Raw genomic sequence first — 14863 nt, forward strand, 5'->3', positions numbered from 1 at the left:
AAAAATAAAATAATAATTTTCAGCTGAATAACACTGTAATAATGTAATCAATAAAAGATCTAATAATCAATTAATCAACTAATTAATAAATCAGCAAACTCAAAACCTGTAATAATTCCCGTCACACTCATACACAGGAATTTAAACGAAAAACCACATTTGTGATTTAAAAACAATTACATGGTTTCTATATCAATGAAAAAAAAAAGGGACAACTCACTTTTTTCTTTTTCCTCAGGGTGACTTTCACTCCCTCCACAGACACCACGATGTGGACCTTCTTCTTCTTGATGTTCTTCACCTTGAACTCGTACTGCGGGAGGAGAGCGGACGACACAAAGCGGTTAGCGTTGGCGCGTCCAAATACCGCCGGGTGCCGCTGACCTCCGCCGCGGCGGCGGGCGGAGAAACAACACTCTTCCGAAAATACAATCTGAAATAGAGACCTCTTAAATCCCTCTGTGCGCCTCGGCTCAAACTGCAGTATTGTGTATGTGTGTGCGTGTGTGTGTGTGTGTGTGTGTGTGTGTGTGTGTGTGTGTCCTTTCCACCGTTTTCTCCCAGGAGAAGCTCCAATAGTTTGAAGTGCAGGTTCGACGGAGCTGCCTGAGATTGAATACGTCAGTGTGAATGACCTTGTGGATCACTGAGATGACAGGGGAGCTGGAGTGTGTGTGTGTGTGTGCAGTTTAGACTCTTCACTAGCAAAGACCTTTTTTTTTTCCTCAGCCCACACGGCAGAGTCTCTGAAAAATCGCTCGTAACAGCGTTTCGTGATCAGGACGATGCTTTTCCGCCTGATAGTATCAGCGGTCCGTTAGCCTGACTTGGTCCTGGATTACCGATAAAACCACCCACCTGGATTACGGCACGTTGTTTCACTGACTGCCGTTTAAAGCGCTGTCACGCACCTCATTCGTAGGATGAAGGGGATTTACGAAACGGAAAAAGACGAAATAATGCATAAAATATATATATATATATATAATTTGAAGTTAATGGCGTGTTCTCATTGAAGCCGTTTAAGGGCTGAGGTAACTCGGGACTCGACGTCAACACAAGAGTTAATTCTAATAATTTTTTAAGTCGGTTGTGTTTTTCTAAAGAAAGCAAACAAATCGCTGCGGTTTGATTTTCTGTGTTTCTATTGGTCAGACTGGTATGCACTGGTTTTAAATTAAAGGAATGCGCTTGTTTCTCCGTCAAAGTGGTTTCTTAATAAGTGGAAAAAAAAAAAAAAAAACAAGGAAAACAACTGGACTCCGGTGCCTTCCGGTGTCACGGAGAGCAGCGCTTTCGCACTCGCTCAAAGTCAATGTTTCACACTCCCGACACACACATTTGTCACAGACGATGACAAACGGCCGGGCTGAAGGAGCGGGCCGACCTCTCCTCGCAGTCCATTTACCCGCCGTACATCAGGACCCGGCAGCCGGCGCGTCTAATGGAGTGCCGTCACCTCGGAATCGAAAAGTAAAGCTTTTGTGTCGAACGAGCGGTTAAAACGAGCGGTGAACATCCACTGGATTTTCCAGGAAATCGCACACGTGGCGATTTATCATAATCCCGAGATAAGAACTCCCGATATTCCAGCTCAGATAATCTCTGAATCTCTCAGTCGTGACAGCGAGCTCCACAGGGCCTCCAAAGGACCTGAGAATCAAAAGCGGCGCCCGTGGACTTTGTCCCACCCGCCGTCGCTTGCTTTCTGTGAATCAACGTCCATGCCGTCCAACATCCGTCACCTTCGCCGCCCTTTTGTTTCGCAAATGACTTCATTTCCTCAGCGAACGAGAACGATTCTCCCCCGTCAAAGGAGGCGAGGAGGGGGGACAGTCTAAGCCGAGATGGAAATTCTTCAAGGATTTGGGTTTTCTGGAAACAATAGAGCGCCCGCGGTGACAAATAAGTGGGTAAAATCCCGATGACTAGATACGATCACACGAAACAGATGAGCGTTATTTCCTGAACTATTGAGCGCACCTGAATATAAGCCGCACCAGATACAAATAAACAATAAATATATGTGTTCATATGTATATATATATATATGTATAAAGGCCACAGGTGTCCACGTTGTAACATGAAATATTTACACGAAACATTTTTTTTTTACATGTAACTAAATAATGTGATGTTCGAGCGGACGTGCCCAACGAAGACAATTTGCAATTTGCTGCTTAACAAACCTTATCTTTATTAGAACAACAAGTAAGCAACAGCGGCTACATTTAATTTTCTCGACCCCCTCGCTCCCCATATATGACTCCTCCGGTGACGTCATATGGCTCCCATCATTCTAACACGACCGTTTGCGATATTCAAACAAATTTCGTTTGGGAACCAGTTGAAAAAAGTAGATTGTGACACGGTGCTACCCGAGGAAAACCTTCATTATGGTCCCCAAGTCACACTCCTCTGATGGCACTGAAGGAAAGGAAAGCCAAGAAGCCACTGTGTTAGCATCGGTTAGTGACAAAGGTACCGATTGGCATTTCTGTATGCGAGTTTCGACTTTAAGCAGCATTGCGATGTACTGTAAGTCAAGGACCTCCTGTATTTGGTGTATGCCATCACCAATGACCTCAGACTGAAAAGGTCTAAATATTAAGAGAAAATAAGCCCAGGTCAACAGATGTTCCTTGATGTCAGCCAAAAAAAAAAAAAATGCAGATGAATCCTAAAGAACCTCTGTTACTGGACAGTTCAAAACATCCTAGACTTATTTTATGACCTTTCATCATTACTTCGCCATTTCCCAAAGGATGATGATGAATCCTAACCTTAAGATCCCAAGAAAAAAAGAAGGCTAAAATCAAACAAACAAAGAAGGTCGGAGGTGGCGCTTCTATTGGGTGGAGGTGAAGCGGGGAGTGTGTGTGTGACCTCTGCAGAGATGATGACGGCGGTAATTTAAGAGATTTCACGTGGTTCCGAACGCGGCGCTATAAGTCGAAGCACTTATCGCTAATAGGGCCTGTCCAGTCTTGTATGATACCCAAGCCATCATCGTCGGAAAAAAAGAAATATATAAAACAGCCTTGCGGTTTGCACTGCCTCCGCTGTCCAGGCTTCACGACTCATAATATCTGCATCGGCAATGACTGTGATAACTAATGTGCTCAGTTTATCTCATTATTAATAATTACTGGCATTCATCTTTGTGAAGACACTCACCATGCTCATGATTTTTCACAATTATCAACAATGATTTAACAAGGTCCGAAACGGAAAAATATCAAAATGCAACGCTATTTCTTTAAATCTCTGGAAGTGTTTACATTTCCAAATAATCACTTCTACAACATTTTCATGAGCAATCATCCACTACGTTATGCCATATTTGACAATCAGTAATGTAACATACAAAAATCAACTTTCAAATTTTACTGAGCGTATCACTGTTTTTAACAAGATGATCATATCTTTCATTTCACAAATACATTCGTCACGATTTTTAAATAACTGAATTCAATTAGCATGCTGTCGCTTAAAGTGCGCTGCCCGGAGGGTAGTTAGCATGGTAGCTTGCGTGACACGTTTGGAAATTACTCTCCACAAATCTTCCATTCACCGAGAAAATTATATGTTTCTTTCTTTTTTCTACCATGTATTCAGAGACAAATCATCGCCTCACCTTCACTGCACCTGCTAGCTAGTCTCTACAGCAATGGTTGCCATAGAGACTAGCATTTTTTTAGAGAGACATAGAGAAACTTTTTTTTTTTTTTTTAATATTGTTATTTTAAAATTCAAACCGATGCAAGTGTGATTTATAAAAGAATAGCGAGAAAAAAATTAGATGCTGCCCACTGGTAAGTGGCGGTGTAGTGAGCTATTTTCAGCTGCCATGCTAGCATGTAGCGCTTTAGCGGGTGGATTTCATTCTCACGTCGAGGTGATTCTTACAGATGCATCAGCATCGGTTAGCTGGGAAGCTCACCTGAGCAGCTACTGCAGAAGAGAAACGTACTCGGACGGAAAAGCAAAACAGGGCCAAGTTGAAATTGCAAAAAGTTGAAACGTCCAAACATTCACCACCTGTTTCATGCTTACGGATGATTTGGTCAAGGTTTATTCATTCGTGAGGGGCAATTGTAGGACACATGGGATAGCATAGCAACCCAGAACGGATCCAACATCTAGACTCTAGATGTTGTGGAAAAATCAGACGTCATGTGATTGGTCAATCAAGTGACGGCATGGATGATCGGCTGACGTCCATTTTTTTTTAACGTCATGCGATCTTGCAGTATTACCTTTGCAATTAACTGGTGGATGGCGAGCAATGGATTTAGCACCCCTGATCTAGAATATAAAAATAAGGTAAACTTATACCAACATATGTAAATAAACTGTGCATCTGTGTAAGTATGGGTGTGAACGTTCGTACATAAAGGTATGTTGAGCCGCATTTTGTAACAACGGTGCATTTTGTAATAAGCGTCCAAAATGTGATAACTTCTTCATTTAATTTTGTAATAAAGGCGCATTTTGTAATAAACTGTCGCATTTTGTAATAAACTGCCCCAACGCATTTTGTAATAAATTTTGTTGCATTATGTAATAAGTTATTACATTTTGAGAAGATTATTACAAAATGCACTTGCAACTTTTTTATTCTCTAGGAAATGTAATAACATGGAATTTATAGAATATTCTCTGTTAATGCAACCTTTGAATAGTGTACTGATTGTAATTGCTAAGTTCTGCTACTAGGCTAATACAGTGATGATAATAGTAGGCCTAGCTTTTACAAATACTTTAAAGTAAAATACTTAAAGTAAAATAAAGTAAAATAGAAAATACAATTAACAAAGGAATAAACTATGCTTTAGAATTGTTATTACATAATGCACCATGTTATTACATTTCCTCGAGAAAAAAAAAGTTGCAAGTACATTTTGTAATAATCTTCTCAATATGTAATAACTTATTACATAATGCGGCAAAATTTATTACAAAATGAGTTGGGGCAGTTTATTATGAAATTTGACAGTTTATTACAAAATGCGCCTTTATTACAAAATGAAATGAAAAAGTTATTACATTTTGGACGTTTATTACAAAATGCAATGTTATTACAAAATGCGGCTCAACAAGGTAGCGCTGGACACCACGCCACGTCAACAGGTTTTTCCTTTCTTTTTTTTTTTTTTTTTTTTTGTGGTTGTTGTCGTCGTTTCACCTCCACTTTATCAAGTCCGCCGACGAGTGGGTTTTAATGAGCGCGGACACGGTTCGCCGTCGCCGCCGAGGTCGGTTAGGACGGGGCAGAAATACGCCTGAGCGCGCGTCTCAAATGTTAAATCACCAATTTAAAGTGCAACCACTGAGACTTCGCACAAAAGGAGGAAAGGGAGGAAAGTTGGACTCGCACAGGATTAGTCAAGTTTCCTCTGTATTTAATCCACCTCATCCTGCTTGCGTTTAGTCAAGCTCCAGTTGAATGAAAGCCTGGAAAATATATATTTTTTGTCTTATCTCGGTCACAGAACATGGTTGAGTCCCGTGGAACCTTCAGCCGCCGGAGCGTCGAGTCTTCGCGAACTCTACTCCGACGCTGCCAAAAGCGAAAATGTATTCTCGCGCCTGAATTCTTCACTATTTCGAACAATAAACGGGATTATTTCGCCGCGCAAAAGTGACGGGATGGACGAGAGCTTACCGGGGAACGTCAATGCGAATTAAATCAAATTAAAAAATAAAAATCTAAATTCAGATGAAATATTAAAGATATATATATTATTCCATTCAGATATGCGATTTAAATATTTGATGCGGGTGTTTGAAGCATTATATTTGAGTAGTCTATGAAATATGGATTGGAATTATCTCGATTTTCAGCCGAAGCCTTCCGCTGCAGTTTAGAGCAGAGGGATTGAAAAGGACTTAAACAGTGGCTTTATTTACTGGAATACCATTTATTTCATTTATTGTTTGACTCGGTTTAAAAGGGATCGAGAGGTTTTAGTCAATTTGAAGCTATAATTCCATGGTAATAATGTGTAATCCAGGCGGGGAAAACGTTGTCCCTGTTTGTGAAACACTTATCGGGAACAACTCTGCAGCTGGAGGGTTTCACTGATAATTCTGTACGGATTCAAGGAAAAAAAAAAAACAACAAAAAAAAAAAACCTAGAGGCTGCATGACTCTTCTGCTTCACCCGTGATAAGTTCCTCAGCTTGAAACTCCGCTTCTCCCGTCGCGGCGAAATTGAGAAATTCGGTTTGGTTTTTGACAAATGACAAGGAGAGTCGGGGTGAGAAAGGGTTCCCGGGGAACAGCGAACAAGATCGGGGAAACGGACCTGGATAGAACACCGGCAGGATATTAACGCCACACACGCTTCCCTATAAAGAAAAAAAAAAAAAAAAAAGGGCTGTTATTTCCTGAAGTTTCCGAGCCCTCGCGCCACAGCCATCCATCACATTTGTAAAGAACACGCCGGCATGTTCTCAGCGAGTGACAGGCCCGGGGGTGTCGTTCCTGCCATGCGGAAAGGGGAGGCGGGATTAGCGCTGCTAAAAAGACCCCCTGATGCCTATTCAGTGACATCTTGTCCAATAAGAACGCACGGAAACGGCAGAAAGACGCCAGAAACTCAACAACCTCAATGGTATTACGTAACATCCAATCTGATTAGAAGTAAACCTATAAAAGTTGGTTGGTTGTTTACCGCCTGCCCGACAAGAGTGTTTGTCCAATCACGTGCAGCAAGTGGTGATTTTTATCGGACGAAAATAATGTTTTTTTTATCGAAACTTCATCAAACTGTCACTTTGTTGTTGCGTGATGTTTGCGGCCTATAGCTGAGAAAAAGATGTTTGCCTTCACGTCAAGTTTGAATATTCAATTTTAGTGAAATGTTTAGATTTTTATTCAAACCTGTGAGACTATTTAAATCAATGATATTTTGTGCAAAAAATTACTGGTCTACTGTCATAATGAAAATAACTGCAAAGTATGACTGCGAAATCTTGGACAGTTGAGGGCGTCATCTTCGCTTTGGAAACGCCGGTCAATATTTTTCACGCGGTTGTCGTTTCAGCTTCGGCTACAAAAAGAGTGCGTACAAGCGTGGCGGTTTTAACCAAATACCTCCGAGTCCCGGCGCAGTTTGTAAACAAACCACCAGAATACCATACCAATGATTCTCCGAATAATCAACATCCTGAGCGGTAGCAAGAAAATGCTATTGTTCAGTTGACATTGCAAACACTCATCATATATATAGAGCCCTGTCAGTTTACGGGAGCCAATCACAGCTGGGTCGAGGCGGGAGGCGGGGTTTAATCGACGCGGATCACCTGTCAATCACGGGGTCGCATCGCGAGACGTCCAACCGCTGGCGTTCTCATTCACGCCGACGGACAATCGGATGAACCTTCTGACCCCAGTCCAGAATCAAATCAGGCCTGTCAGGCGAGGCGAGGTGGGAGCCCTGAAGGCTGGAATTCCAAAATGATTAAAAGAAAATAACCGCGGATGCTAAGACGGGGCCGAGGCGACCGACAAACATCCCAGAAACCCAAGCGATTACGGGAATCCGACGACTTCTGTTTGGTTACGCCGGGGCGATTGTTACGACGATACCGTCTAACCGTCATTTCAGCCTTCCGCCGAACCAGCGCGCAAACGCGACACGACCAGCCAGAGACGTTCGAGGGCACATTGGAGGAAGAGGATGACGAGAAAACAAAAGAGAGCGGAGGAGATAAAGAGCGAGTGGGAGTGATGGAGGGGGAGGGTTGGTAATTAACAGCTGGGATCATTAGGCTCATAATTACACCAGTGAAGAGTGGAGGCTTCTTGCATTTGAAGAGCAGTCTTTCCTTGGCGAACTGAAGATGTGAGGGCTCAACACACACAAAGATATTTTCTACTGAGTTCCAGCAAGCCGGTGGATTCCCTGTCGGCAACGTTCCTTTCCATTTTAAAAAAAAAAATTATAATTGGTTGGGATTTTTTAGAAGAAGAACTGAAATGTGGCGAATCCCGCGAGGCCGTCTGACGAGCGGCCCCGATATCTGCTCTTATATTCTGAAACGCACCTCTTCTAACAATCCAGTCCTGTAACTGCTGCTCGTTTACGTCCGTCTGGGTTTATTATTTGTTTTGTTGTTTTTAAGACGCTCTCCCGGTCTGGTTCACCGTCTTGTTTGGTTAATCTGCATTCCCCCTCCCACGACCCCCCCCGTCTCCGTCAGAGCCGGACGCCTTTCCTTTCTTTCTCCGCGGGCCGGCGGATGATTCAATCTCGAGCCAAAGTTGAGGATTCATTTCTCTTCCCGGGCTGTTAGCGTCAAAGAGGCCGCGGGCTTCGTCAAGTCCGATCAGGCTCGGCTCGTCTCCGATTCCGTGGCTCAAACGCGACATTGGTTTTTATGAGCTAAGTTTTACCCGCAAACACATTAAACTACGGCGAAGCAGCGTGCCCACACACTGAAAGGGCTATTCTCGAAATTATCCTTCCTTTGTGTGAAGACTTCTTACAAACAAAGAGCTGGCAAAAAAAAAAAAAACACAGAATCACTCGACTCTAAAACGTCAAGTTTGACGATCGTCCCCTCGCTTCACTTCTGCCGTCAACTGAGAGGCTTTTGGATTATGCGCAAACCGAGAACAATGTCTGTCAACCAGTTGACAGTTGGCTAACAAGAGGAAAACAGGGTTCTTCTGAACTTAAGACGGCGCAGTTCAGATCGTTCACGTCGAATCCGAATGGTTCGGTCCAATTCTGTGATCCCATCAAGCTCTGAGTGCTTCTCTGCTTCCAGGGAGTTTCTCTCATTGCCAGGGTTGCTAGGGAGCGTGGCCACCATTGTTATGATTGTATCATGTCAGCTATTAGCACGAAACAGTTAGCGCTACTGGTGTTATTAGCGTGTCCAGACACTAATACCCTCCCGGCTCTGTGACACCCTTCCTTTCTCTCTGCCTTTCCACCCCGACCGGTTGTAACAGGATGCCGCCCACAATGAACTCGCCTCCATCCGAGGTTTTCTGCCAGGTTTGAGATGTTGTTTCCTCATCGCTGTCGTGCTCGCTCACGTTGAGGTTTTGTAAATCAGATTGGTCCAGCCCCGCGGCTCTGCGAATTGTGATTCGGCATCTTACTGGACTTGACTATTTTCAAACCGGGGTTTGATCGTTCGGCAGAAGCCATTGGTCGGTTGGTGCTTACTGACATACCGACATTCGAGGGGATTTCTTACGAAACATGTAAAGATAACATATCGAGGCATCTTAATTAATTCAGGCTCACAAATGAAACGAGCAGCAGGTGTCGGTGATTCACCGAGAGTTGGTTTAAGGCTACGCTAATGCAGCTGTTTAGCCAGTAGGTGCTAGCCTAGCTGCCTTCGGTCAAAACCGTAACGTATCCTTCAGTAAAGATATAAATGCAAGATCCTGAGAACATTTCCGTTGTCAAAATGGTGCGATCCACAAGGAAAGGGTTTATCATTTATAGATTTTCCTCTACTCAAAATATTCTTTTTCCACTCTTGTACCGCCTTGCTGGCTGTCAGACCGACCCAGCAGCACGTGTAAAGAACCTCACGGCAGAAAGCGTCTCCTGATGTGACAAAATTAAAGCTCCACATGAAAACATCCTTGCTAGAACTCTGCCGGGGAGCGTTTCCAAGGGCGCTGGCAGGGGTTGCGCCGACGTGTCGTCATAGACCCTCCGCATCTGCTTCTCCGCCACGGCCCCGGCGGGTCGTCGCTGTCGGTTTTCTTCCCCCCCAACCGCATAAACTGGCCGGCCTCCGCCTCCATCTGCTGCTGCTCGGCTGGCGTCTGCCCGTCCTCGCGTCACCGGAACACGCCTTCGCCAAAAACACCCGATGCTCTCGGCGACGTCGGAAGGATTCGACCGATCCTCAGTCACTGTCCGACCGGTTAAATTCAGAGGACGCAAACGTGCGAGACTCGTTTCCGTTTGTACAAATCTATCATATCGTCTCGTACTCTTACACGCAGAATTCCTTCATGAGGGCAGCAGACGAGGTATTCTTTCTTTCTCGACATAATAATACTCCCCAATGGACAGAAAGATAAACTTAATTTGGAGGCTCGCATTGTATTGACAAATCACTTCCCAGTCCTTTTTTTCCTTCCCAAGGCCCCGGCTGGGAGCGAGCCGGTGCCGCTAATGGCGTCAGTTAGAGAGACCGCGGCTTCATTTCACCGTGACTAGCAGCGATCATACCGTTAGATTAATGGCTTCGGGTTGAAAGTACTACTATAACTAGGTTTTAACACGACAGTTTCCAGAAGTAGACAAATTGATGATGGCGCGTGTGACCCTGGGGAACATGCTTTTTTTTTTTTTTTTGCCTTGTTAGAAGAAAGTGTAATTGCACATCCACTACAGTAGTTGGCAGTGGCGCTCTCAAAGATAATGAGACGAAGATAATGAGTCAAAAGAAAGTCACCCGAAAGCTAAGACGAGGAAATATGACAAAGTGTATGTAGCGCTTGGCTTCACTGTGACTAGCAGTGGGAGATGAGGAAAGACAGGTGTGTTTACCGTGTCTGTTACAGACTAAAAACAATGTTAATAAAGTTATTCTTTGTTGCAAGGTGAACCTTATTTCTTCCTTTTTTGTTTTCTTTACTTTTAATAAGGATATAATCTTATGCTGAGGTGTACTTATAACAATTTTATTGACAAATTATATTATTTATAGTCCCGGTGGGGAGTGAGGGGGGGTGCGAATTGTTTTCTTCTTGCTAGGGGGGGCGTAACAGAAAATAATTGAGAAGCGCTGTCCGAGCCGGTCCTAGCGTCGTTGAGCCTAACGCCTAAGTGCTCCTTAGCTGCTTCTGCTCATGATGGGTTCAATGCACTGGTCAAACTTTGCTAATGTTGTGCCCTATGTATAACCGGATATGACAATAAAGGTATTTCTTCCTCTAAATTAATTTATTCTTCGGGAGAAACTGAGGACTATCGTGAAGCACAACTCGAGCCGTAGGGGTTCCACACAGATAGAAAGCACGCTCACCGTCCTTATCGAGTTCGGTATTTTGATCGTATTTTGCTAGTTCCAGGTTAACAGCAGCTGAGATTAATGGAAACAACGGAACACTACAAAAAGTTCTTTTTTAAGAAAACAGCATTCTTTTTCTGAATCCCTTAAATGTGTCCTGAACTTTTCAACTTAGAAAAGCCATTCTGACCTTGGTTGTAACTGAACGGCGGCGAGGGGGAACATTGGGGGATTTTGGTACAGTTGCTTTTAAACATCGGCGCTGTCGAACGGAGCCAGAGTGCTGCTCCCGACCCCGACCTCGCCGATCAAACGGCGACAGCCGACAACCGCGATCCTCTACGCTTTAGCGGCTCGCAGAGCACGGAAAAATACGCCTCCGGATGCACCGGGATTGGAGTGTGCTGCTCTCGATACACTTTAAAAATACAGACAACGTTCCAGAACGGCAGCCTGAGATTGTTTTGTTTGTTTCCCTCCTTGTTGAATGCTGTGTTTTGACATGAAAAGCTGTTCGAAGCCAAAAAGGTTGGTTTATATTTCCCCTTTTTCATGATTTTAATTCTAAGATACATCTAATTCCCCGCTATACCTTCCTAGTTTTAATTCCTGAAAAGGAAAGGATGCAATTTAAAGTTAAATTTAAGGCCCGCGCAGTTCTGTCATACTCTTTCCAATTGTACCATTGTAATCTCTGTGATCTATGATTTAAACATTTTGCCAGGTACTCAAATAAAAAGAAAAAAATAAAATAAAAATTTGATTGCAAACATTTACTTTACTGGAGAGCAATTTATTTGGTTTAGATGAAAAAAAGGGAAATATTAATCAAACTGGAATTTAAGTTGTCAAGTCAAAGCCCGGCAATCATACATGTGCGTGTGTGCGTGCGTGCATGTGTGTGTGTGTGTGTGTGTGTGTGTGTGTGTCTGCAGCTCCTCTTTCCAGACTGCTTCCTATAATCATTTTCTACTACAAAGTCTGCGGTGCAACAGGGGGCTTTGACAGATAAAAATAAAAAATAAAACCTTTTATTCTGTGTGCCGAGCTCATTTATTACAAAAACTGCGATGGACTCCGGGCACCGTCTGCGGTCTGAATTAATCAGGAAAAACAGCCTGTTTGGGGGAAAAAAAACAAAACAAAAAAAAAACAATGGGTGACGGAAGGAGACGAAGAGAGCGAAGCAGAACGAGGCGCAGGCAGGGGAGGCCGGGACAAACACCTGCACTTTTCTAATCGCTTCTTGTGTTTCTGTAAGTTTTAAGCTTCTGGGCGAAACTTTCAACCGTTGAAGGCACAAACCTCTACCTTCCTGCCCGGTTCGATCCCGGGGCAGAACAAATCCAAAAAGGACATATTGTGCCGGGACCGGGCTTGCCGGCTCAGGGAGCCGTGGCATCCCGTAGCGACGGGTTTCTCCGACGTCGCTGCCCGGAGGACTGAGCTGAACCGGCCGGAGCCGTTTCGGGAGCTCGGGAGAGTCGGAGTCCTTGAACAAAAAAAAAAAAAGGCCGATACCTGAATGACTCTATTAATAATCAGTTATCTTGGATCTTCTGTTGTTGCGGTCAGGAGAGGATTTGCCATAGCGGAGGATGTGAAAACACCAGAAAGGAGTGCAAGTCCACAGAGAACGATGGAAAAGTTGAATCCTTTACAGGTAATGCTAACGTTGGCGACGTCGTCTCACGGTGATCTATGTGGATGCTAACAGCATAGCCGCTTTCGGACAGAAAAGTTCCAAGGACGTATTTCTCGGAGCTGTCCAGCTGGACTTTGCTTTTTTTTAAACTACCCTCCCTCCAAAGGTACCTTTTAGTTCTACATTCTCACAACCACGGTTGTAAAACACCTGCTAACAGTTGGCTAACTCTGCCAAAATATTCAGATTCTACCATGACAGATTCTACCGGACGGAAGAGCTCGGACCTCCTCGTCGGTCCATTTCTCGACAGTTCAGTCGAGAGCCGACCAGAGATTTTTAAATCTTCCCGAGGAACCGCAAAAGGAGGAATCGCCTCGGAGTGGGAGCTAAAATGGTTCCTGTGCTGTCCGAGTGCACGAAATGACGGCCTTGTTCCTGGAAAGGTTCTCAACTGCCAAAGGGGCTCATAAAAAATTTTAAGGTTGGCTACAAAGGCTGACGAGGGACAAAAGTCGAGGTGAAAAGGTTTCAAGGTGAAATCAGTCATACGGGGTCAACCGACAGCGGAGGCCCCAAAATTTCAGACACTGCAACAAAGCCCGGGTATTTGGTTGTTGTATTTCAGTTCAGTTTTAATTTTTTCCAGCATAGGGTATTATTCATTTAATGCCCTCGAACGCCGCCAGCGTGATCAGGGTGCTACGGCGTCGGGCGATCAGCTCCCGTGGATGTAACTGCCATTTCACTGAAGGTGAGATATTAGTTGAGGGCGGGGCTGGAGGGGTGCGGGGGGGGTAATATCACGGCCGCCGCGTTTGACGAATCACTGAAAGTTAATCGCTTAAACCGTGTCATATACCTTCAGCAGTAGGTAATTAATGGAGGTAAGCTGTGTTTTACAAGGGCAATTAGCATCGGATTAGCAGAATGTCATCGCTTTCCACCAAGAATCAGCCTCCGCCTTTTTAATGTATAATTAGAGTCGTATTATAAGGTGGGGGAGGGGAAGCCGCTACGGCTAACCTGCCAATAAGGGACGTTCCCCGAGGCGCGTTCACGGCGGCTTAACACGGAGATCACGGGCTGTGAACGTCCATCGGGCCCTCGGCGGCGTGAAAGAGGATTTCAACACCTGATTACGAAGCACCGCCACCCGTCGCCGCCTCCGCCACTAGCGCTGCTAGCTGTTTTCATCAAAAGTTACTTTCTGAAATAATATAAGTGATGTCTGCTTCCCTTCGCCGGATATTCAGGTCAATGAATAGCTGAGCGAATTAATACAAAAAGAAAAAAAAACAAAAAAAGAACAGAAGTTGCTGTTTGGTGAGAAAAATATCTAAATAAACAAATAAAGAAAGATAAGCTGTTTCAATTATTCCGCTCTGGGATTTTACAAACTCTGGAAAACAACACGTAGCAGCCTTTAGCCTTTTTCACCCACACCTTCAATTTAAACCAAAATCAAGCCCAATAGCTACCTTGCATTTTCATTTTTGATATTTATTATCATAAACTTTTGCATCGCTGTAGGCCCGTCGATCCGTGGAACTTCCCTCCATCCTCATAGGAGGAAGAAGAGGCTTCATCCTTGTTTTAGCTCTGGGGAGCTAACAATGGCAACCCAAACAAAAAAAAGGCAAGGGGTTTACAAAGCAAGCAGGAATCGTGGGACGATTTTGTGAAATATAATGATTTAAGGGCCGGGAAAAGCACGGCAGGGTGCGAGCGGGAGAACGGCAGCAAGTTATTGACGGGGGTCGGGCGGGGAGATGAAGTTTGGCTTTAAATAAGTGCTTTATCTCCCAAACGGCCTGATGCATCACGGCGAACTAGGGCTCCCGCTTCCACATCTGGATTTCCGGGTCTTTCCGTGCGGTGATTATCTTAAATCTACAGGCCGTATCTTTTCCCTCATCATCTATTGTTGGGCTTCCACGACTTACTCGGAGGACGGGAAGAAGTCCTTCGGTCGCGGAGGAACGCTCAGGCTCAAACATTTCCCCGTTGGGAGATTTATGGGTGTATGAAAACAGCGGTTTAGGTTTACTTCTACCTTCTCTTATTTGCTTTCATTCACCGCCCCTGGTAGGCGTCCGAAACACCTATCAGGTGTTGACAAAAACAATTTTCTTTATGTCCAAACACGTCCTGATGCAGCTGAAATGTGCGGTAATAAGTGAAAGGGGAAGGAGGGTAATTAATAATATGAATCAC

The 14863-nt window shown here is 44.2% G+C and overlaps 1 protein-coding gene across 1 annotated transcript in view; it reads right to left on the reverse strand.

Annotated features, from left to right (window-relative positions):
- nos1apa (nitric oxide synthase 1 (neuronal) adaptor protein a) overlaps window positions 1-14863 on the reverse strand; it is a 155712-nt gene that overhangs the window by 91474 nt on the left and 49375 nt on the right. The window contains exon 3 of the mRNA XM_086144846.1: window positions 221-313. Coding sequence (XP_086000972.1) covers window positions 221-313 — 93 coding nt within the window. The remainder of the gene's footprint in view (window positions 1-220; window positions 314-14863) is intronic.

This window comes from Fistularia commersonii, chromosome 1, assembly GCF_037954325.1.
Source record: "Fistularia commersonii isolate RoL2024-O1a breed Wild chromosome 1, RoL_Fcom_v1.0, whole genome shotgun sequence".
NCBI lineage: Eukaryota > Metazoa > Chordata > Actinopteri > Syngnathiformes > Fistulariidae > Fistularia > Fistularia commersonii.